This window comes from Thunnus maccoyii, chromosome 12, assembly GCF_910596095.1.
Source record: "Thunnus maccoyii chromosome 12, fThuMac1.1, whole genome shotgun sequence".
NCBI lineage: Eukaryota > Metazoa > Chordata > Actinopteri > Scombriformes > Scombridae > Thunnus > Thunnus maccoyii.
The window spans coordinates 32,844,155-32,869,599 of record NC_056544.1 but is presented as its reverse complement, the minus strand read 5'-3'; the positions used below and the strand labels follow the sequence as shown (position 1 = coordinate 32,869,599).

The 25,445-nt window shown below is 40.8% G+C and overlaps 1 protein-coding gene across 2 annotated transcripts in view; it reads left to right on the top strand.

Moving 5' to 3' along the window:
• Positions 1-25,445, top strand: part of pex5lb (peroxisomal biogenesis factor 5-like b) — a 50,647-nt gene that overhangs the window by 22,492 nt on the left and 2,710 nt on the right. For both annotated transcript variants that reach the window (XM_042429210.1, XM_042429209.1), the window contains 9 exons: positions 4,689-4,803; positions 7,767-8,045; positions 9,738-9,858; positions 10,926-11,013; positions 11,308-11,406; positions 19,023-19,142; positions 23,063-23,206; positions 24,509-24,579; positions 24,762-24,974. In XM_042429210.1, coding sequence (XP_042285144.1) covers positions 4,689-4,803; positions 7,767-8,045; positions 9,738-9,858; positions 10,926-11,013; positions 11,308-11,406; positions 19,023-19,142; positions 23,063-23,206; positions 24,509-24,579; positions 24,762-24,974 — 1,250 coding nt within the window. The remainder of the gene's footprint in view (positions 1-4,688; positions 4,804-7,766; positions 8,046-9,737; positions 9,859-10,925; positions 11,014-11,307; positions 11,407-19,022; positions 19,143-23,062; positions 23,207-24,508; positions 24,580-24,761; positions 24,975-25,445) is intronic.

Here is a 25,445-nt window from a genome sequence, read left to right as displayed (position 1 = left end):
TGTTTTAATCCTTTATAAATGATCTCCTCGCTGTAAATCACTTTGTCAGATTCAGGGTATCTGAGTGGACGTTTGTCTCCGCAGTGAGATATCTGATGAGTCTGGATGATGTTTGACGGACTGTCGTGCTGCTGAGCTCTCCCACAGGATTAAATACAAGCGTATTCCAGTTGACATGCGGACGTACATGGCTATGTGGATTAGGATTAGGAAGGCAGACACACACACAGATCTGTGGGTCCCGTTAAATCAGGCCTCCGACTGAATTCAAGGTTGTGCTTTGTCCCGTTTTCCCAGAATGCCTTTCAGTAACCCCAGGAGAGCTGCAGGCAATTTGGTAAACAAACATTCGATGAAACATTTCGACATGTTTTCAGTTCACAGATGTCTGGTCGAGTGTTTCTGTGTCTGCAGTAGATTAGTCGATTAATCAGTTAGTCGCCAGCTGTTACGTTAATCGCCAACTGTTTGCATAATGGATTAATCAATTTGTTACATTTTTTTTAAAAGAAAAAATGTCCAAATTCTCTGATTGCAGCTTCTGAATGTGAATATTTTCTGGTTTCTTTAGTCTCTGTGACAGTAAACTGAAGATCTTTGTGTTGTGGACAAAACGAGACGTTTGAGGACGTCATGTTGGAAACACTGATCCAAACAACTTATCAATGTATTTAGATAATAATTGACAGATTAATGGATAATGATAATAGTTGTTAGTTGCAGCTCTGGTCCACAGTGGAAGACGATCGCTCTCCAGTGACACCAGTTAATCAACCAGTCTGCTCAGACCACAACATCAAATAATAACTTTAATTGTACAGAATTTGACTACTTTTTAGTTTATTTAAATGTTACAAATGGCAGAATAATAGTAATACAATTTAAACTGATAGTAGTAGTTCTACCTAAAAGAGTTTTAAGATGTTTCTTAAAGCAATTCACAGAAGCTTGATGTCAGATATTTGGGTTTAGTTTATTCCACAGTTTCTACCTCTGCAGACTTTGTCTGAACCGTCGGTACATTTAATACTGAAGTGTTCAAATGAAACAAACAAGACATGAAACTAACATGACGTTAGTGGAGCCACAGAGACACTAAATAAAAAAACAATATATATTAATACAGTCAGTCAATAAGTGATGAACATAAAAACAGGACGAACAAAATCTTTGGTTGGTCCAGAAACTAAAGACGTGCTGATGTTTTCTGGTCTGAAGCTGCAGTAAAAGTACATAAGTATTATGAGCTTGATGTAGTTAAAGTATTGCAGTAAAAGTACATAAGTATTATGAGCTTGATGTAGTTAAAGTATTGCAGTAAAAGTACATAAGTATTATGAGCTTGATGTAGTTAAAGTATTGCAGTAAAAGTACATAAGTATTATGAGCTTGATGTAGTTAAAGTATTGCAGTAAAAGTACATAAGTATTATGAGCTTGATGTAGTTAAAGTATTGCAGTAAAAGTACATAAGTATTATGAGCTTGATGTAGTTAAAGTATTGCAGTAAAAGTACATAAGTATTATGAGCTTGATGTAGTTAAAGTATTGCAGTAAAAGTAGTGGTTTGGTCCCTCTGACTGATATATTATTATATATGACATCATTAGATTATTAATAGTGAAGCATCAGTGTTAGAGCAGCATGTTACTGTTGTAGCTGCTGGAGGTGGAGCTAGTTTACACTACTTTATATACAGTTAGCTAGTTTAGTCCAGTGGTTCCCAACCTAGGGGTCGGGCCCCTCCAAAGGGTCAGCAGATAAATCTGAGGGGTGTTGAGATGATTAATGGGAGAGGAAAGAAGAAAAAACAAAGTTCTGATACACAAATCTGTTTTCAGTTTTTGGACTTTTTCTCTAATCTTTGATTTTTGCTGAAATATTGGATCATTTGAACATTTATTGAAATGAAAGCATGTGAGAAGTTTAGAGGGAAAAATCACTATTTGGTGGAGCTGTTAACAACTCATAGACATGTGAAATGTGACCCCGACTACACACTGCTTTTTGTAAGACGTCAAAAGACAAAAAGGTTGGAAACCACTGGTTTCATCTTTAACAATGTGTTGTATTTTAAAAGCTTGTTATATTATCCATTGTGTCAAATCTTCATCTGAAAAGTAACTAAAGCTGTTAAATAAATGTAGTGGAGTAGAAAGTACAATATTTCCCTCTGAAATGTAGAAAGTAGCATCACATGGAAATACTCAAGTAAAGTACAAGTACCTCAACATTGTACTTAAATACAGTACTTGGGTGAATGTACGTAGTTACTTTCCATCACTGATCAGCAGTATGACATCATGTGTAGACAGATAAATGTTTGGTTGACTCTCTTCCACCTCTGGAGTTTAAACTCCTTCAGCCTGTCGTCAGTTCTTCTTCTTCTTCTCTTCGTGCTGTTTGCGTTTGTCCCGTCAGCAGCAGCTCTGATGAATTAAACATTTAAAGAGATTGTAACTCAGAAATCAGCAGCAGCTGTGCACATGAATGGATTTAAGGATTAAATTTGTATCACTGAGTCCTCTGCTGCTCTCTGAAAATGTTTCCAGGCTTTCACACAAACACAACTGCAAAATAGTTCTTTACGCTTTTAAAGACACATGAAACCTGAGTTTGGGACTCATTTAGAAACATTTCCAGTTATCACGTCGTCCTTTTATAATGGGATCTGTGGATGTTTCTTTTATTTTTCTCACTTGCTGTTTTTCTCCTTTTTTTTGCCAGTTCTTAAAACACATGTGGAACCTGAACGTAGCTTCAGTAAGAGTGAAAGTGTTTGTGTGAACCAGTAGAAATGCATCATTTCATACAAACCTCAAACACAATGATGCTGTAAAAGTGGAATTTCAGCCAGGAAGTGAAATGTTAGCATCAAGCTAACAGATTAGCGCTTGCTGTCAGCTTGTTGTTGCTGCAGCTGATAAAAAAGTTCAAAAAAATGGAACATTTAGTTTGTAGATTATAAGATTTATTGTATATTGGAACATAGAGCTGCTTCACAAACATCACAGTGTTGACAGAGCTGCTCACTGCAGGTCCGGTTGTGGGATAAACTTTCAGTGTGATTGATCTTTTTAAATGTCACAGCTGTCATCAAGCCGCATTTATGTTGATTCTGTCGGATGATGTCCGACAGATGGATGATAAATAAGAGATAATTTTATAAGTGCAGCAGCAGCTTGGGGATGACTGCTGGTTTGGGTTAATTAGACATGATGAAATCACTCGTTTATATTTGTTCAGTTGACTTTATTGGTGCTTCAGACGTTGATCTTCGGAGCTGAAACTGAGGATCATTTTCAGTATCAATGAATCTGTTATTGACTTGACTAATCGGTCAGTTGTTTGGTCCATAAAATGTCAGAAAAACGGTGAAACGTGTTGATCAGTGTTTCCCTGTTGAGCTGCAGGTGGAAGTATAGTAACAAAAAGAGGGACTTTGGCACTAAAAGACTGTAACGTTGAAAGATATCTACTTGATTTGACTCATTTGGACGCTGAAGCTTCATATTAGCTTCAGAAGGAGGACTGTGGATTTTGTCCTCCATCACTTCCATTGTAAGGTCATTATGAAGAGATCTTCTAATGGTCAGTATGAACAGGAGGAATGATTACAGCAAGAAAAACAGCTTTAATGTTCATTTGGGCTCCTGACTGTTGGTTTAGCCTCACAAAAGAAACATAACAGGAGGTAAATATTCCCGCTGTATTATTACATTTTGTTTTGTTTGTTTATTACATTTTATAGACCAACCGATTAATCAATTAACCAAGAAGTTAATTGTTTGTTGCAGCCTGATGTTACAGCTGATCCTGATCCACCAGAGAGAGACTGTGGTTCATAAATCACTTCCTCCAGGAAATTTTTAGTTTATAATTAACGGGAATTCAAGAAATCTCCACAATATTTATGAGCTGCAGTTCAGTTAAATTACAGCAACTTTTCTGCATGAAACGTCTGAATCAGCAGCTGCTTGTGGTTTGGACCAATCGTGGCGTTTGGTGTGGCGGCAACTGACGACAAATCTCACCTGCCAACAAACACGATGCCATAGACGAGCAAAACTATTCCCAAATGTTCCCAAATGTTCCCAAATGTTCCCAGATGTTCCCAAATGTTCCCAGATGTTCCCAAATGTTCCCAGATGTTCCCAGATGTTCCCAAATGTTCCCAGATGTTCCCAAATGTTCCCAAATGTTCCCAGATGAGGTTTGATTCAGTGAGTCAGGAGACATAATCTGCCTCAAACATAAACATCCAACTAGATTTATTTTAATAACATTATTGATGATTTTATTTGCTGCTGATGTTGAGCTGAAAGTTTATTTAATAAAGGTTATAAATGGAACTCAAGTACAGTATTTTCTGTTTATAGAACGTTGAGTCCTCATGGTTCTCATGTTCAGCTGAAATATAGTTGTTTCTGTGATCTGCAGGAAGTCGTTACATACGACTCTTCACTGGTACCAGTTTAAATAAATCACATTATTTTCCCAGTTCCTGCAATTTTACCACAAAAAGAGCAAATAAAACATCACAAATTATATCACAATTTTTGAGAAAAGCTGCTGCAAAGTCAAACATTTACGGCCACAATAATGACAGAAATCCTGGGTGAGATGGTGGTGAGTGATGAAGCTCCATCAGATGTGAGAATGTGTCTGACTCAGTGTTTGTGTCTCTAGCTGGTCGGCGAGCAGCAGGAGAGTCGACCTCTGCTGAGTCCCTCCATCGATGACTTCCTGTTGGAGAGCCGGAGTGACGCCCCCTCCACCCGACCCCTCACCTCCAACACAGCAGGTAGACTCCCGTAATTACACACACACACACACACACACACACACACACACACACACACACACACACACCCTGTCCTCCACAGCTCTGCAGGATCCTCTGCTGCTCACAAACACCTCCATCCTCTCTGCTCTGTTTGCACCCACCTGTTTTTATACTTGTGAATAAATTATTTTAATTGTGTCACGCAACTAGACAAGTTCATACAAGTCAGTGTCATATGCAATACATTATTATATATGACATCATTAGATTATTAATAGTGAAGCATCAGTGTTAGAGCAGCATGTTACTGTTGTAGCTGCTTCTGTCAAAAAACCAGCTTGTAGATTTTTTTAACCATAAATTAGAAAAAACATTATTGGAGACTGAAAATGTCTCCAAGCAGCAACAAATCAAACTTCATCTTCCAATGAAACAGATACATCAGTACACTTCATTACGCACTGATTTAAGCATTGTAGTAACGTAACTTGATGTTACATAACGTAACGTAACTTGTTGTAACGTAACGTAACATGTAGCGTAATGTAATTTGTTGTAACTTAACGTAACGTAACTTGTTGTAACGTAACGTAACATGTAACGTAATGTAATTTGTTGTATTTTGCAGGTGGTTCAAATTGTTCGAAAGAACTTCAAAAAGTGTTGAGTTGGTTTATTTGGTCATTTTTCTTTAACTGACAGAAAATACTCAGTTCTCAGTGAGGAGTTTTGTCTGTCAAACTACATTTTAGCATATTAGGTAGTTTATTAAAAACTCTATAACGAGCACATTTCCTGTAAACTACCACATGACATCATCCTGAGAATGAACAATTACACAACAGAATCAACCTGATCTGCTACGACACTGAAAACTGACTGTTTTCTGTCAGTTAACTGTCAAGAGTCTTAACAGTGTGACGTATGAACCCAGATGGTCTATAATGGGAACTAAACTTAAACACTTTTTCAGTTTTTTTCTTATAATTTGTACCAAATGTCCTAAAAATTTAAATTCCTGCAAATTACTCAAAAGATTTCCAGGAAATCTGTATAAAATCAGGAGACCTTTAAAATAAAGCGTTACCAAAATAAATTAATGTCAAAAAATATGAATGTGTTTGTTTCCTGAGAATAATAATCCTGTTTATTTTTCACCCTCTGTGGTCGGAGGCTGTACGTCGTGTTGAGATGGATCAGACTGATGGTCAGGCCTTCTGCTGGGAAATCTCTCTTTATAAATTATTATGTGAAATATTGAAATTTGGGGCTAGTTGAACCTAGCAGATAAAAGTCTTTACAGCTGACTGTTTGCTGAATGAGACGCTGCAGGATGTGGATGAAGTTTTAAAACATGGTTTCAACAGCCTGCTGGAGGTCAGACGGGAATCTGGGCTGTAAGGAAAGATGCATTTATGAATAAAATGTTACAGATATGTTTAAAATAGAATCTAATATATATTGTCTGTTATGTATATATATATAAATATATATATAATAGACAGTCTCTCCTGGACATTCACAGTGATGCAAAATAGAAATAGTTTTCTAGTAGAGCTGCATAAAGTAACGCTGCCTTTTTCTCTTTTTGTCAACATTATGTTGTTTGAATAAACTTTATTGAAACGTTCAGTGTGAGCGTCATGTCGTAGACGCTCAGTTGATCCGTACAAGGAAAGAAAGAAAGTCTCAGGTTCTGTTTGTGTAGAAATGAAGATTAAAACGATGATGATCAGAGCTGCAACTCAGCTGCAGTTGATTCATCAATTCATTGTTTTATGTCAATTTTTAAGAAAAAAAGTCAAAATTCTCTGATTGCAGCTTCTATTTCTTGAGAATATTTTCTGGTTTCTGTCGTCTCTATGACAGTAAACTGAATATCTTTGTGTTGAGGACACAACAAGACCATTTCCATAGTGCATCACAACTGGGTCCCAGTTCATTTGAAGTTGTGTTTAGTCTCTGTGGGTGAGTCGGTTGGTGGTCTTCCTCTCTGTTCTGGTCCAGCTTCCTCTCTCTCTCCTCTAACTTTCCGTCCTTGGCCGTCCTCCTTCCTCCTCTCTGCCCATCTGTCACCTCCAACTCAGCAGGTACAGCAGCCATTAATTAACACCTCTGACCTCCTCTGTCCTCCTGTCGGCCCCGTCCTCCTCACAGCGTTCATTAGGAGTCTTAAGCAGACTAACTGCTCTGTTTGTTTGTTTCTGTAAAAACCGTCCACGTCTCAGAAACTGAAACTGAGGCTAAACGTGGAGACAGCAGCTGAAATCTCATCTGTTCAGGTACAAACTGAAGATCATGTTTCCACAGTTTGATGATGACAAGTAAAGGTCACATGATGGAGCTCAAATCAGGCCCGATATGCACATAATACTGTATTTTATCATTTATTGTTGGGCTACAACTACCAATTATTTACATTATCGATTAATCTGCTGATTATTTTCTGGGTTAATCATCTATAAAATGGGTCAGCAGATAGTTTCAATGTGTTTTCTCAGGAGTTTTCATTAGTTTAGGGTTGTATCTGAAGGCTGGCAGCTTATTTTAATACTCATTTGGCTGAAAAGTTACTCAAACGTGAACATATGTTCTGTGTTGGACTTGGAGACGTTTCTTTACTGGTTACCAGCAGGTGATAAACAGCAGCCTGCTGCATTTATGGTTGATGGAAAGTTCTGTTGTTGTTGTTGTTGCCTTACAAAATCAACATCAGCACACCGTTTCTGTTTGACTGACGCCTGGTGTGTTTGTGTTCTGGTCCAACAGGCTAAAGTTGTGGAATTACAACAGTGTTCACACATTAAAATGTAATTTCAGCAGCATCACTGTTCGATGGAAGACGACAACCAGCCTGTCAAACATCAGAAAACAGCAGCAGAACCTGAAGCCTCTAAACAGACCATGAAGTTGCAGCTGCAGATTGTCTGATAACGCTTCGATGTTGTCGGATATTAATCCTCTGTCCTTCCATTCTGCAGTCCTGTCCACAGCTCTGGACCTGGTGGACCTCAGCGAGCCGGGGGAGAGCAGCAGCGGGGGCAGCAGCAGCGGGGGCAGCAGCAGCGGGGGCAGCAGCGTCGGCAGCAGCGTCGGCAGCTGCGGCAACAAGGATCGCAGGAGGAGCCCTCTGAGGAGGAAGGGCAGCTCGAGGAGCCCTCGGCGCCGGATGAGACCCGACGAGACGGAGCTGATCCAGGTGGAGGTGGAGCAGCTTCCTGCCAGTCCCAGAACACCTGAGAGGATCTCTCTGGACTCAGGTACCACAGCCTGGGAGGACACAGTATGAACATACTCAGCTTTATGACGCAGCAGAGGATCTGTGCTGCTTCGTAACCTTCACATGTTCCTTCAGAACCACAGATCCTCATCAATCATTGATAAATGGGTGATTAAACCATAATGAAGCTTTCAGAGAGCAGAGACAGTTTGTTCTTTAGGTTTTCACTATTTATTTATAGACAGTCAGACAATAATATGGTCCGATGTTACATAAAACAGGAGAACATAACAAGCGTTATTGTATGTGAAGAATGAAACATACAAATGTAAAAATCAGCTGCACAAAAAGTTGAAATATTTCCATTTTTGTATATTCTGGGTCACTTTAGGAAACGTCACACAATTACAGGAGAAAAGAAAAGTGTTTAGTTTGCTTTTACTGCTCTCAAATGTAAAAATGGGTCAAATTTGACCTGAACAGTATGTAGGAGTCATGAATGAATTAAAGAACATCACCTGGATCGTTTTCACTCTGCAGGTCATTAGAGCCAAATCTAACAACTGAAATGTGTCTGTTGCTCCGAGTATCAAACGGACACATATTGTGTGTTTTTAAATGCTACGTTTAGAGCAGCGGTTCCTGACAGAAAGAACATTTTGTCACCTCCGTTTAACAATAAACATGAAAGAACTTGCAGCTATTGGTCCATCCTCAACACTTTCAAACATTTGATTTAACTAAACTCTTTATTTAACATTGATGCGTTGAGTAGTTTGACTTAGTTTGTTAAAGCTCCACTAATTCATACTATTATATGAACATTAAATTAATTCTAATATGTGTCTGGAAGCTAAAAGGAGGGTTAGATTCATCAGGTGGAAACAAATATCATGCTAATTTACAGCTTGTTTCTGCTGCAGCCAAAAATAAAGTAACAAAAAGACAAAACAAAGCAGCTTTAACCAAAATAAAACTATAAAGGACCGAGACTAGAACCCTGAGGAACTCCACAAGTAATAATTTACACTGTCAGTGGGATGATGAAGCTCTGCTGTCTGCTGTCTGCTAACATGTTAGCCACAAATGCTTCATAAGCTGATTATATGTCAGATATTGAGTTCACAGGCAAATGGACAAAAAGTCAATAAATGAAGCTTTAAAGGTTCCATACTGGTACAGATACTGAACATTTTTAAAAACTTTTTTTGTTTTTGTACCACTTTGATTTAATGTGAAGTTTATTTTTCTGGTCTGAATGTTGGTTTTCTGCCAGAACCAAACAAACATCAGAGTAACAGACTCCAGGTCAGACAGTTTGTTTTTAGCTTCACGTCTCTGCTTCTCCTCACGTCCTCGCTCATTTAGTTAAAAGCTTTGAATCCAGTCAGTTGTGAGTAAAAAACCAGTCGAGGCCGACTTTAATCTGAGCTTTCACTCTGATGAGAATTTAACTCCCTGCTTCACCTCTTTGTCCTTTTACACCCAGACAGCAGGGCAGGTTTTTATTGTAATGAAAGCGTCAAACATTTAAGGAAAATTCTTGTGTTTTGTTTTTATAGTTTTGTCAACGTCTGTCTCCTTCTTGTTAAACGGTTGATGGACAGTGAAAACATCAGTACAGTGTGATATATTCATATTTAGCTCCCTCCAAAGCTTCATAGAGGCAGAACTCAGTTTGAATACAGCGGTAACATGTCTTCACAAACGTGTGTTGTTGATGTGCTCACAGTCAGTCTGTCGTCTCCTCTGGACAAATGGGACGAGGTGAACCTGGACGTGGAGGACGGCGGCTGCAGGAGGAGATGCGAGAAGAGATGCACCTCCCACCATTCCTCCAGTGAACTGCTGTGGTAAAAAACACACAAAAATACGCTTTTACCTTCATCCTGCTTCATCAGAACCAACGCCAGAGTCAAAGATGACACCTGCATCAGTGTTTAAGCGTCCACAGAGTCTGCAGGGACGAACATGAGGACCTCAGTTTGACTCATCTTCATCTTTCGGAGGCTTTTTCACATTAATTATAATTATTTGGTCCATGAAATAGACCAAAAAGCAGTGTGTAGTCGGGGTCACATTTCACATGTCTATGAGTTGTTAACAGCTCCACCAAATAGTGATTTTTCCCTCTAAACTTCTCACATGCTTTCATTTCAATAAATGTTCAAATGATCCAATATTTCAGCAAAAATCAAAGATTAGAGAAAAAGTCCAAAAACTGAAAACAGATTTGTGTATCAGAACTTTGTTTTTTCTTCTTTCCTCTCCCATTAATCATCTCACCACCCCTCAGATTTATCTGCTGACCCTTTGGAGGGGCCCGACCCCTAGGTTGGGAACCACTGGACTAAACTAGCTAACTGTATATAAAGTAGTGTAAACTAGCTCCACCTCCAGCAGCTACAACAGTAAAACGTTTTCAGTCTCAGGAGAGTAGTTCTGTGTAGTACATTGTAAACTTCTCAAAAGAACTTCAGTATAAAGTCAGAGGTTGTTTATCTGCAGCAGTGAAGCTGTAAACAGAACCGCGTTCCTGCACACGCTCAGTGGCGTCTGCCGTACACAGAACTACTCTCCAGAGACTGAAAATGTGATGCTGTTATTAGTCTTTGGAGCCGTTTCTAAACAAACTAACGTGACCAAACTCTTGATGATGAAGGAACATGTGACCCAGTGCAGCGATGTGACTCACTGACCTGTTTTTAATCAGATATGTCAGCTTTGATACACACACGGTACTGGTCAGTAGATCAATTCATTGTTGGTTTGGAAGACAAATATAGAAAATCAGCAGACTGATCCTTTAATGGCCCTCAGGACCAACTTTACTGCTGCTCAGACTGTAAGAACAGTGTGTTGTGTCTGTAATGAACTCTGCAGCCTGTTTCACCCAACGCTGCTCTCTGCTGTGTTTCAGGTCTGCAGAGTTTAAAACGGATCCAGTGATGAAGACGTCCTTCGACATCCACAGCTTCGACGATCTCGACTTCATATCATCAACACAGGTCACACTGCAGTACTACTCACTATAGGGTTTGAACGGCACACTGAGTGCAGAGGGACAGTGTGTAGTTCGGGGAGCGTGGGATAATAGAGCGCTCCCTGCAGAAACAGCTGGTGGTTAGTTCAGGCGTCTGTTTTAAAGTCTGTTTGACTTTGGTCACAAGTTTTTTTGGCGTCTGTGGGTTTGTTTTACCTGATGACTGCTGGCTGACCTTCCTGTGTGTGTGTGTGTGTGTGTGTGTGTGTGTGTGTGTGTGTGTGTGTGTGTGTGTGTGTGTGTGTGTGTGTGTGTGTAGGACTGTGGGGCGTCCAGACAGTGCAGACGGACTCGTTCCCTGCTGGCCAGAAACGAGTCTCTGGAGGACGAGTTTGTCAGAGCGAAGGCTGCTGTTGAGGTACAAACACACACACACACACACACACACACACACACACACACACACACACACACACACACACACACACCTGGACAGACATAAACAAACTTGATCAACTTTAAACCTGCATTAACTGATGTTTTGTTGTGGCAGTGAACGCTACACTGACACATTCAGGCTGATGTGTTGAACTTGTTAGCAAACAGTTTATTTCCACATCCAGCAGTTACGGAGCAACATTATCACTCATGTGGAGTCGTGTTGAATGTAGGTCATATATGAGACTCATATTGACATGGTTCAGTGTGCCGTACACTTCCTGAGGAGGTCATTACCTCTGATGTCATCACCAGTAAACCTCCATAAATCCACAGAGAAGATACAGGCTGCAGAAGTTTCCTTCAGTGTGACAGTGATCAGTGATAGTCGTCTGTGAGCTGATTCACACGACTGTTAATGGAGAGTCAGAACATCTTGAGATTAAAGTTATAATGTTTGGAGAAGAAGGTGTCTGACAGTCTGAACTCTTGCTCTCCTGATGCTTTCATGTTTTTTCGACATGTTGCCGTTTGCATGTTTCAGATTGCAAAAACATTTTTTGCAGTAGAAGAAAAAAACTCAGAGATCCACTTAAAAATACAAGGACGTTGCTCCAGACAGATAATTATTACAGAACAATGAGCCTCGTCCAGAATATAATCAGCTGTTTCCTTTAAAAACTGCACATCCAGCAGCTCTGCGCTGCTCTCAGGTTCTCCTCCGTCATCATGAACCAGCTCTCACATCTCATCATCAGCTGATCTGCAGCATCCTGCGAAACCTGCAGTTTGTTTCACTGCACTTTGATTCAGTAGTTTATTGTATTTTTGTTTAAATGTGATGAAACACGTAAAAGACGTTAAATCAGTTGAACACATCAGTCATTTAAAAGTGTAAAACAAGCATTAATTCATTTGTTTTGTTGTTATAAATTATAGTTTTTAATTAAAATGTGATTTCTGATGTTTTAGAGTCCGTCAGCGTCATACGTCGGAGGCTTCACTTCATATTTTTATTGATATTATCCGAATGTTTTACAGGACAATAACAGGAAGGATTATTCAGATGAGACTAAAATAAAATGACCTCAATAAAGAAACAGATTTAAAAAAAAAAAATCAGATCAGAGGAAGAAGATTATGTGATGATGCAGAAACAGCAACAACATGAAGACTAAAGATAGAACGAGCAGCTGATTATATAAAGATGATATGAGGCTAGAAACCTGCACTGAGCATGTGCAGTGGACAGTCAGCCGGTTCGGGTGTAAGCCCCTCGCCGGGCGCAGCTTCGAACAAACAAAAATTAAATTACTCAGATTGTCAAAACAAGAAAAATCATTGAGCTGTACAGCGTATGAATATTTTACTATGCAGACAAAACAACGTCTGGCGGATGAGGAGCCTGCTCAGAAACCTCACATCACCATCATCATCCAGCAGGCTAACAGGCTGAGACACTGGTACCAGTTATATCAGGTCATCTGACACCAGTCACAGAGGTAACGTGGCCTCTTAAAGAAAGTCATAAATAATAAAAGTAAAAAACCTCCACTGGGCGTACGGAGCACGCACATTCATGAAGCAAGTTGAATTTTAATGAAGCTGCGTCTCTGCAGAGGATTCAAGCCGCCTCCAGTTCCGGAGATCCGGTCCGTGTTACTGGAGACACTTGAGCTCCCTTATTTTATTTCTCAACATGCAGAATTTAATCAGCACGTTTATTTACAAGCTGTTTACAGGCAGGTTGCTGTCTGTCTGTGTTGATTTCAGGGAAAAGAAAGAGAACAGACTGAAGCACGTTAGCTGATCAGCTGTTTCTGATGAAATGAGCCGTCACATCCTCCGCTGGGAGAGACCTTCTCCTGGTTTCACCCTGCAAGCAGTGGAGTCTAAGTCATTAGTAAGCCTCTATGCAGTAGCTGTGCACGTCCCATAACATCCCTCTGATAAGCTGTACCAGTTTAAGTGAAGGCTAAAATAAACAGGGTGGACATGTTTCATATTTAACACACACACCTGCGCCTGAGCAGTCCCATGACGACTGCTGTCAACCACGTCTTTAAAGAGCGGCCGCCGTCTCCAAGCAGAGCGCCGTCCCTCCTCACGCTCTAACCAGTACACTCTCCATCAAGATGTCATGGGCAGACCCGTCCCCCTACACCAATACAGCAAGTAATTCCATGTCTGCATCGCACACAAACCTGAGCATTAATTGAGTGTTTACAAAAAGATACTCGTTCTTAGATGGTGCCTGGATGCACACGAGTTCCATCAATACAGACAAAAACACCAGCTGAAATACCAGCTGATATCCACCGAGGAGGAATCAGACAGCAGCCCGTTACTATCACTTACATGTTATAACTGCAGTGATAACTCATCAATTAATCCAAACAGATCCCAATTCAGATCCACCATTAGATTCTGATGTCTTCATTCGTTTCCGACCAATTCTGGATCTTTGATACCGATATTGGTATTATTATTATAAATAATCTGATAGTAATTAATCAGCTGATATTATTTGTTCTTACTGAACGTTGTCTGTGAGTCAAGTTGCATCTGAAGTAAGTTTTGGAGTGCAGGGTGTTCTTGGCCTCATCCTGGTGAACCTGTAATCTGCTCATTACTGCCCCCTGAGGCCAGCGGGCAGAAAACACTCACTGGTACACGACCACAAAGAACTCATTCAATACTGGAAAAAGACGAGAGACACAAAGGTGAAATTTCTGCTTTTCAGAAAGTGTTTTTTGGTTTGACAAGAGGAAAGACTTCAAGGATGAAGACTAACTGGTTGGTGCTAACACCACCCGTCAAAGTGGATGTCCAGTAACATTAGAAGTGGATACTAGTGGGCAATTTAGCAATATCATCAACTAATATAATGCTAACTATTTCAACTGTGTATCCATTAATTTTTGCTAATTATTTCAAACTATTTGAACTATTGGGACAGTACTGCTCAGTGCTAACTGGTTTTCATGTTAGGTCATATATTTCGTAGTAAGTTGTGGTGTTTTAACAGGACTCTCCGACCTGTAACTGAACTTGTAGCTGTCGTCTCTGGTTTTCCTCCTGTTCCCGCTGTTCTCCAACGGAGACAAGTTCCAGGAGCTAAAAATCAGCACCGTTAGGAGGTGGGATTAACTTCAGCTCCAGGTACTCGTAGGGCTGTCACCTGTGATTGGTCAAGCAGCTGTGTCATCACATGTCAACAACAACAAACACAACACAGCAGTAACCACCACCACAAGTTCTCAAAGGTTCATGTTATGAGTCATTAAGTCCCAGTAATGGAGTGGGTGTGGGTTGGCTCAGGATGTTTCAGGACAGTTCAGGATGGTTCAGGACGTTTCAGGATGTTTCAGGACGGTTCAGGACAGTTCAGGATGGTTCAGGGTGTTTCGGGATGGTTCAGGATGTTTCAGGACAGTTCAGGATGTTTCAGGACGTTTCAGTATGTTTCAGGATGTTTCGGGATGGTTCAGGATGGTTCAGGATGTTTCAGGATGTTTCAGGATGTTTCGGGATGTTTCAGGATGGTTCAGGATGTTTCAGGATGTTTCAGGATGGTTCAGGGTGTTTCAGGACAGTTCAGGATGTTTCAGGACGTTTCAGGGCGTTTCAGGGCGTTTCAGGATGTTTCGGGATGGTTCAGGATGGTTCAGGATGTTTCAGGATGTTTCAGGATGTTTCAGGATGTTTCAGGATGGTTCAGGATGGTTCAGGATGTTTCAGGACAGTTCAGGATGTTTCAGGACGTTTCAGGGCGTTTCAGGGCGTTTCAGGATGTTTCAGGATGGTCCAGGATGTTTCAGGATGTTTCAGGATGTTTCGGGATGTTTCAGGATGGTTCAGGATGGTTCAGGATGTTTCAGGATGTTTCAGGACGTTTCAGGATGTTTCAGGACGGTTCAGGACAGTTCAGGATGGTTCAGGGTGTTTCGGGATGGTAACCACCACCACAAGTTCTCAAAGGTTCATGTTATGAGTCATTAAGTCCCAGTAATGGAGTGGGTGTGGGTTGGCTCAGGATGTTTCAGGACAGTTCAGGAAGGTTCAGGATGTTTCAGGACAGTTCAGGATGGTTCAGGACGTTTCAGGATGTTTCAGGACGGTTCAGGACAGTTCAGGATGGTTCAGGGTGTTTCGGGATGGTTCAGGATGTTTCAGGACAGTTCAGGATGGTTCAGGGTGTTTCAGGATGTTTCGGGATGGTTCAGGATGGTTCAGGATGTTTCAGGATGTTTCAGGATGTTTCGGGATGTTTCAGGATGGTTCAGGATGTTTCAGGATGTTTCAGGATGGTTCAGGGTGTTTCAGGACAGTTCAGGATGTTTCAGGACGTTTCAGGGCGTTTCAGGGCGTTTCAGGATGTTTCGGGATGGTTCAGGATGGTTCAGGATGTTTCAGGATGTTTCAGGATGTTTCAGGATGTTTCAGGATGGTTCAGGATGGTTCAGGATGTTTCAGGACAGTTCAGGATGTTTCAGGACGTTTCAGGGCGTTTCAGGGCGTTTCAGGATGTTTCAGGATGGTCCAGGATGTTTCAGGATGTTTCAGGATGTTTCGGGATGTTTCAGGATGGTTCAGGATGGTTCAGGATGTTTCAGGATGTTTCAGGATGGTTCAGGATGTTTCAGGATGGTTCGGGATGTTTCGGGATGTTTCAGGGCGTTTCAGGGCGTTTCAGGATGTTTCAGGATGGTCCAGGGTGTTTCGGGATGTTTCAGGATGTTTCAGGATGGTTCAGGATGTTTCAGGATGTTTCAGGGTGTTTCAGGATGGTTCAGGATGGTTCAGGATGTTTCAGGATGGTTCAGGGTGTTTCGGGATGTTTCGGGATGGTTCGGGATGTTTCGGGATGTTTCAGAATGGTTCAGGATGTTTCAGGATGTTTCAGGATGTTTCAGGATGGTTCAGGATGTTTCGGGATGTTTCGGGATGTTTCAGGATGGTTCGGGATGTTTCGGGATGTTTCGGGATGTTTCAGGATGTTTCAGGATGGTTCAGGATGGTTCAGGGTGTTTCAGGATGGTTCAGGATGGTTCAGGATGTTTCAGGATGTTTCAGGATGTTTCAGGATGGTTCAGGATGTTTCAGGATGTTTCAGGATGTTTCAGGATGTTTCGGGATCTTTCAGGATGTTTCGGGATGTTTCGGGATGTTTCGGGATGTTTCAGGATGTTTCAGGATGGTTCAGGATGGTTCAGGATGTTTCAGGATGGTTCAGGATGTTTCAGGATCTTTCAGGATCTTTCAGGATAATGATGAGGATGATGATGGCAGTGATGATGGTGTTTTTTGTTCGGTGAGTTTGGAGGTGCTCACAGCGAGCTCACAGCTCAGTGATTAAAGTGCAGATTTTCTCCGTCAGACATGTAATTTTCAGACACTCGTGTCGATGAGTTCATGCTGTTCTGCTCTTGAATCCTGTCAGCTCGGCTCAGTGAACCAATCACTGTCTGGTCTGATTGACGAGCCGCTGAGTAAAAGCTCTTCCTACTCTCTTGTTTCTCATCACAGCCGACATTTTCTGAATTTAGCTGCAGGTGTTTTAATCCACAGCGACTGACAGACAGAGATCAGAGAGTCTGACATTCAAACATCAGGACATAAAGGACACAGACTGAAATATGAGTTTAGGATAAATTGATCTGAATTTGTTTTGTGTTATAGAACAATGAAGCTGATATTCTAGTTACTTTATCTTTCTAATAACCTCAGTGTCCCTGATAACAGAATCATGGAAGCCTGGAAAACCTTTTGTTAGTTATTACATGATATTGCAAAGTATTATTGATGCTAATGATGATAAGATGATGAACATGTCGTGCATACAGCTCACAGCTTCACTATAAATGAATATTAACCACAGGCTGAACTCCTTAAGTATCTGATTTTAAGACTAAAATCTCAGTTTCTTCTTCAGACCTTTTTTCAAGCTGCAGAGAACAACTGAAAGAGAAGAGCATCATGTTTGATGCCACAGCCTTTTTAAAAGCTTATTATCATCAGGAGTTAGTTTCAGCAGTGAGCTACTCTGTGAGTTAACTGACAGATGGAAACATGCAACATGTCGGCCTGTTTGAACCAATATGATGACAGAAAAAATAAAACCATCAGCAGAGAAAGACCCTATAAAAGCTCATCAGATGGGCTGTAGTGATGTCAGCTGGTGTCGTAGTACATTCACTCAAGTTCTGTACTTCAATACAGTTAGAGGTTCTTGTACTTTACTTGAGTATTTCCATGTGATGCTACTTTCTACATTTCAGAGGGAAATATTGTACTTTCTACTCCACTACATTTATTTGACAGCTTTTGTTACTTTTCAGATGAAGATTTGACACAATGGATAATATAACAAGCTTTTAAAATACAACACATTGTTAAAGATGAAACCAGTGGTTTCCAACCTTTTTGTCTTTTGACGTCTTACAAAAAGCAGTGTGTAGTCGGGGTCACATTTCACATGTCTATGAGTTGTTAACAGCTCCACCAAATAGTGATTTTTCCCTCTAAACTTCTCACATGCTTTCATTTCAATAAATGTTCAAATGATCCAATATTTCAGCAAAAATCAAAGATTAGAGAAAAAGTCCAAAAACTGAAAACAGATTTGTGCATCAAACTTTGTTTTTTCTTCTTTCCTCTCCCATTAATCATCTCACCACCCCTCAGATTTATCTGCTGACTCGTTTTTACATCAGATTTGTTCACATTTAGTCAAACAGTCTCCATTAAACATCATGTGAATCAGCTGCAGTCTGCAGTGAAACATGATTACTGTCATACTGAAGGAAACTTCTGCAGCCTGTTTGTTTCTTCTGGTTTCTAAATGGTTTTATGGAAGTTTCCAGTCGTTAAGTTTCCATCCAATCGTAGCTCAAGTTTTAACAACATTTCCAGAAAATGATTAAAAGAAAATGTTGTGAATGTTTGTTTCATTTTCAGGTGAAGATAAACTCAAAATCACAAAAACTGTTGATCAAACTCGTTTTGAGTTTAAAAGTCAGTGAAATGACGCCAGCAGAGAAGTCAAATAATGAAATAATCAACTTTATTCTTAGTTTTCTGATTTAAATCATAAAGGTTTTACTCTGCTGCTGTCAGCAGGAACAGTATTTAATCCAGCTTCAAAATCAAATAATCCACTTATACTTTAGTTTTATAAATTAGAACTGAATTTAAGTCATTATCTTATGAAACAGTTCAAATGTACACAAACACTTTTACTCTGTTATTTATATTTCAACGTTTGGTTTTTCTTTTTTATTGATATTTATTAAACAAATTCTCCTGATTATATGATTCATGTTGTTTCATCCACATTTATATATTTACACATTATAAAGATATATTTATATCATAAATCATTTATATATATATCATATTATATATTTATATATTAGATCTCAGGTCCATTAAAGATTTATAGATTTAACACCAGGAAATAACAAACCACTGAATTAACAGAATGTTTGAAACGTGACTTTGACAGCTGGCCGTCAGCAGCTGGAGGTCACATGATGAATTATTGATCGCTCAGAGAAGAGCGATCAATAATCAGAGTGTTTGCTGTGTTTTCAGTCGGACACTGAGTTCTGGGACAAGATGCAGGCGGAGTGGGAGGAGCTCGCCAGGAGGAACTGGCTGGAGGAGACGGAGGGTCAGCGGCCGATCCCGCCCGCCGTCTCACCTGCAGAGAAGGTAAAGAAACTCTCTGATGATGTCAATCAATCAATCAATCAATCAATCAATCAATCAAACTTCATGTATATAGCACCATACAGCTACATAAAGGTAAATATGGAGACTGATGAGCACCAAAATAAGTCAAAAGCCAAAATTATTCAAAAAGTTAAATTAGAAAAAAGATAAATATTAAAAGATAATACAATCAATAAAAATAACAATCAATAAAATGATAAAATACTACACAAAATAAATAGATTATAATAAAACAGTAAAATGTTAATAGAATATAATAGAGTACAATAAATAATAATGATGATAATAAATAAAAGAGGTTTATAATAATAATAAAGACTAAACATTAGTGACGTCAGAACTGTGACGTCCAATCAGATCACGCCTGACGGCAGCGTGAGAGACGAGGCGCTCCGAGTGCCTTTAACGTTATGTCGTATTTCACTTCCTGTGTTCGACTCCTCCTTTATAACTCTCACTTTTTATTTCCAAAGAAAGAAGGCCGTTATTAATAATGACAGATTATTTCTGTCAGCATTAATCTGTAATTTTAATCCTCTCGCCTCAGCATCAGTAATCCCCCATAATCCCTCCTCCGCTCAGGTGTTACATCACCGCGGCGACGGAGGTGAAGGTGGTCTGATGTCGACACGTTATTAAACATCTGTTCACACCTGTGACAGATCACAGACCAGAAACACAAACAGCATTTATTAATGTCTCAGATCTCCTACGTACAGTGAACGTTTCATCAAGCGTCTGGTTAGTTCAGGTGTCTGTAATGACAGCGGGACAGTGGGGCGTCTGTGGTTAGTTCAGGTGTCTGTAATGACAGCGGGACAGTGGGGCGTCTGTGGTTAGTTCAGGTGTCTGTAATGACAGCGGGACAGTGGGGCGTCTGTGGTTAGTTCAGGTGTCTGTAATGACAGCGGGACAGTGGGGCGTCTGTGCTTAGTTCAGGTGTCTGTAATGACAGCGGGACAGTGGGGCGTCTGTGGTTAGTTCAGGTGTCTGTAATGACAGCGGGACAGTGGAGCGTCTGTGCTTAGTTCAGGTGTCTGTAATGACAGCGGGACAGTGGGGCGTCTGTGGTTAGTCCCGGTGTCTGTAATGACAGCGGGACAGTGGAGCGTCTGTGCTTAGTTCAGGTGTCTGTAATGACAGCGGGACAGTGGAGCGTCTGTGGTTAGTTCAGGTTTCTGTAATGACAGCGGGACAGTGGGGCGTCTGTGCTTAGTTCAGGTGTCTGTAATGATAGCGGGACAGTGGGGCGTCTGTGGTTAGTTCAGGTGTCTGTAATGACAGCGGGACAGTGGAGCGTCTGTGGTTAGTTCAGGTGTCTGTAATGATAGCGGGACAGTGGGGCGTCTGTGCTTAGTTCAGGTGTCTGTAATGATAGCGGGACAGTGGGGCGTCTGTGGTTAGTTCAGGTGTCTGTAATGACAGCGGGACAGTGGGGCGTCTGTGGTTAGTTCAGGTGTCTGTAATGATAGCGGGACAGTGGAGCGTCTGTGGTTAGTTCAGGTGTCTGTAATGACAGCGGGACAGTGGGGCGTCTGTGGTTAGTTCAGGTGTCTGTAATGATAGCGGGACAGTGGGGCGTCTGTGCTTAGTTCAGGTGTCTGTAATGACAGCGGGACAGTGGAGCGTCTGTGGTTAGTTCAGGTGTCTGTAATGACAGCGGGACAGTGGGGCGTCTGTGCTTAGTTCAGGTGTCTGTAATGATAGCGGGACAGTGGGGCGTCTGTGGTTAGTTCAGGTGTCTGTAATGACAGCGGGACAGTGGGGCGTCTGTGGTTAGTTCAGGTGTCTGTAATGATAGCGGGACAGTGGAGCGTCTGTGGTTAGATCAGGTGTCTGTAATGATAGCGGGACAGTCAAGCGTTCAGTCAGTATCAGTGTGTTGCTCTGTGGCTCTGCAGTCATGTGACCTGCGTGTTTTGTCCTTGAGGTGTTCAGGGAACATATGGCTTCTGTCAGAGCAGCAGTTTCCTCTCTTTCTGTTCAGTGAATTGTTGAACATTAATCTGAAACTACAACAGTAAAACTGACAGACGTGAGTTCATGCGTGAAATAAAAATAAAAAGCAGAGTTCCTCTGTTCAGTTTTTATCAGAAGTGAGATGAAGAGAGTTGTGCTGCTTTTCGCTGCATGTACTGAGTGTTGGGATAATAATATAATAAGACATTTCAGGTACTTCTGTAATGTAGGACAGCTGTGCTTTATTGATAATATCTACAGAAATGATCATATTTACATTTTTTAATTGATTCTCATTGTAAAATGTCTTGATTCTTTTTCAATTAAGACGATCATTTGAAACAGATTTCCACAGATACACAGAGAGACAAATGAGCTGCTGGATGTTCATGACAAAATAAAATGACAGTTTACATTTTTCCATAAAAATCGAGTTGTTTTTTAAATCTTAAAATAAATAAAATACAAACCAAAAACCTTCAGCAAGACAAGTTTATCAGCAGAACATCTGTTTTACAGAAAAGCAACAAAGTGCTTTAAATAATGTTTTAAAAACATTAAACAGGAAGTGTATCATATACAGGACATAAATACACAATAAAAGCACAGAAACACATGAAAAAGAGAATAAATACCAGACGGCTCAGAGACAAACCTGCTGGAAATAAGCGTGAACGTGTTCTTTAAGTCTGCTTGTTTTTAAGACGCCAGTATTTAAGGTCAAGGGTCAAGGTCACTTTTATTGTCTCCTCAGGATAAACAACAACAACAACAACAACAACACAATGAAACAAGTGAAGAAAAAACATAATAAATCAGACGACGTGCAGACGCTGAACTAAGATAAAAGATTAGTACAAAATATAAATAAATTATAAATAATAAACAGACTTTAGTCTTTTTATTGATTTAATTTGAACTCCATGATTACACAAAGACCAGAGCTGCAACAATTAGTCAATTAATTAACAACTATTTTGATAATTGATTAATAATTGATGACAGTAAACTGAACATCTTTGAGTTCTGAAGACGTAATGAGACATTTGAAGACGTCATGTTGGACTTTTAGAAACACTGATCCATGTTTTTCACCATTTTATGCACCAAACAAATATTTTCACTCTTGTTTGTTGAGCTGAAGTACGTTCAGTCATTGATTTGTATATATATATAACACGTCTGTGGGACTGTTGTTGCTTAGTTACGGGGAGGAAAAAAACTAAATTTGGTCTTTTCCATCATAATTATAACTGATTTTATTGTTGTGTGTAGTTTGACTTAATGAGATCATGTAAATGTTGAATAAAAGAGGCTCCAGGATCGAGCCTTGAGGAACTCCGTCAGCAGGTCACACAGGTCCTGGTCTTTAAACGTCGCTTCAAACATTCAGGCTGAAATAATCCTCTCAACTCTCGTCCAGATCATTTGGTTCCTTGAGGCAGTTTGATAATTAATTATTGATCCTGAATGAAATGATCATGATTAACGAAGACTAAATGAGTACAGAGTTGAAACCATGATCAGCATTCATATGATTGGCTGAGTGCTGATCATGTGACAGCTGTTAAACGAGGTTGGTGTGTTGGGAACGTAGGTCTGATTTTCTTAAACTGCATCAACAACTTTCTGCAAAGTGAGTCCTGCAGTTAATTATTTAATAAGTTTTAAAATAAACTGTTGGTGCTTTAACAGTCAGAATCTTTCAGCTCAAACTAAATTTAATTTCCTTTTTAGTTCATAATATCGACAATCTGTCATTATAAATGAGACACTGAGACATGAGTTCATGTTTGTGGTTCAGACGGAAACGTCTCGGTCCTGATCAGCTGTTTGGGCTTCAGGACTTGTTACTATGACAACAGTTTCAGATTCATTTTAAGAAGCTTTGAAGAACCATCAAGGTTTTGATGTGGATGACTGGGTTCTGCCTCCTGCAGGGTTACTACTTCAACACCAACAACCCGTACAGAGACTGGCCCAACGCCTTCGCCGAGGGTCAGGAGAAAGCTCGGGAGGGAGACCTGAACACCGCCGTCCTGCTGATGGAGGCCGCCATCCTGCAGGACCCGCAGGACTCTGAGGTGAACCGGAGCTGCTGCACATCTGCATCTACATCTGCATTTACGTTTCAGTCTTTCACTGATCTTCAGCACATAAATCTTTCTGGATAATTTAACCGTCTTATATGTTTATGTTCTGACCACCAGTTCCCATAAAAGGACTGGGCGGCTTTTGCAGCAGCTAAACGTGCAAATGAGACAAAAAGGTAGCGTGTAATTCACAAAGCACAAAGGGTTAAATTCACCACAAACTGTGCTGCCAAGCAAACAGCGTCATGGTGTTCATGTTGCATCTGCATGTATGTAAATTAGATAATATTCTCTCGGATGGTATTAAGGGTGAAATCTTCATTCAGATTTGGGGGTTTTAAGATTATCTCGGACTTTCAGCTTCTTAAAAATAAAAATGTCCTGACAGCTCTGAAGGAGTTCAGGATTCATCCACACAGTGAGACATATAACATATAACATATAAGATATAATCAGTGTGCACCAGCTGACCTGACCTACTGCACACAGCCTCCTTCTCAGTTCAGAGACGCACTTGTTGTTGCACTTGAGAAGTAAAAGAAGCAAAATACATGAAAGTTGGTTTGTGATTGTGGAGCTCTGTGTGTGTGTGTGTGTGTGTGTGTGTGTGTGTGTGTGTGTGTGTGTGTGTGTGAGTGTGTGTGTGTGTGTGTGTGTGTGTGTGTGTGAGTGTGTGTGTGTGTGAGTGTGTGTGTGTGTGTGTGTGTGTGTGTGTGTGTGTGTGTGTGTGTGTGTGTGTGTGAGTGTGTGTGTGAGTGTGTGAGTGTGTGTGTGAGTGTGTGTGTGTGTGAGTGTGTGTGTGTGTGTGTGTGTGTGTGTGTGTGTGAGTGTGTGGGCGTGTTTGTGTTTTCGTTTCATGAACAGGATGTTAAACGGAGCTGTCAGCAGGTTCTCATCTGTTCTCTGTGGATTTCAGCTCTGAATACTACAATAACCATGATCCTTAACTGCTGTTGCTATGGAGATGAAGGCGGTCAGATGTGTGAATTCCAAAATACTTTGTTGTTACAGTTGGAAACAAAACCTGTTGCCATGGTTACTGAAGAATTCCAAAACTAACCCAAAGAGTGAATGTGAAGCTCTGTGATTGGACGTTTCTTGCTGAAAAGCATCCTGGGAGTTGTAGTCGACTTCTCTCTCTTCAGTTTTTATGTCTTTAAGCTTCTTATCAGAGAAGCAGATGTTATCTGTTTCATGTGGATCACTGGCGGCTGCTTCAGTGATGTGAAGCGTTTCTGACTCTTCTTCTTCTTCTTCTTCTTCTTCTTCTTCTTCTTCTTCGTGTGTTTTCAGGCGTGGCAGGTTCTGGGAATGACTCAGGCTGAGAACGAGAACGAGCAGGCGGCCATCGTGTCTCTGCAGAGGTGAGACATGATGATAATTAAATACAATTAGAAAAGACTTAATTACACCTTGAGGTAAGTTGTTAATTGATTAATGTGAGACAACATTGTTCGTTTCAGATATTAATAAACATTATTTAAATGGCGGCGCTGAACAAATAAAGAAGGATCAATCTATAAGTGTGAACATGTGACGTCTGCAGGTGTCTGGAGCTGCACCCCGACAACCTGCCGGCTCTCATGGCGCTCGCCGTCAGCTTCACCAACAGCGGCATGCAGCGCGAGGCCTGCGACGCCCTGCGCCGCTGGATCAGCCACAACCCCCGATACAAACACCTGGTCCAGGGCCGCAGGAGCCCGCTGCAGGGCTCCCCGGCCACGCCGCGCAGGGGCCCCAACACCTGCTCACCGGCCAGGTACCAACATGTGACGTCAGTCCTAAACAACACTTCCCATGAGCCTCAGTGGCCGTCGCTATGGAGACGCCTCCATCCAGAGCTGTGACGTCAGAGTTGTTGTCATATTTTGAACATTTGATTCCAACAAACCAAACGTCACCTTATTTCTGATTGAAGTTGAGTTTTACAACCAGAGATGTCAACAGTTACACGCTAACGGCCAGACGGTGTTGCATCATGGGTTGTTGCTAGGCTACCTAGTGTTTATAGTGAGTGTGTTAGTCAGTCAGCACTGAGTTCTTGGAGACTGGTGTAACGTGTTTTCTGCCACACAGGAAAGAGTCCAAAGCGTCTTCTGACGTCTCTGCTGCAGAAACTGAATATATGAAGCTGAGACAGATGATGAGCAGCAGAAAAACACAAACAGGAAGTCGTATAAATGCTCACTGACAGAGAAAATATCTCATCTCTACTGTCTACTGCGTCATA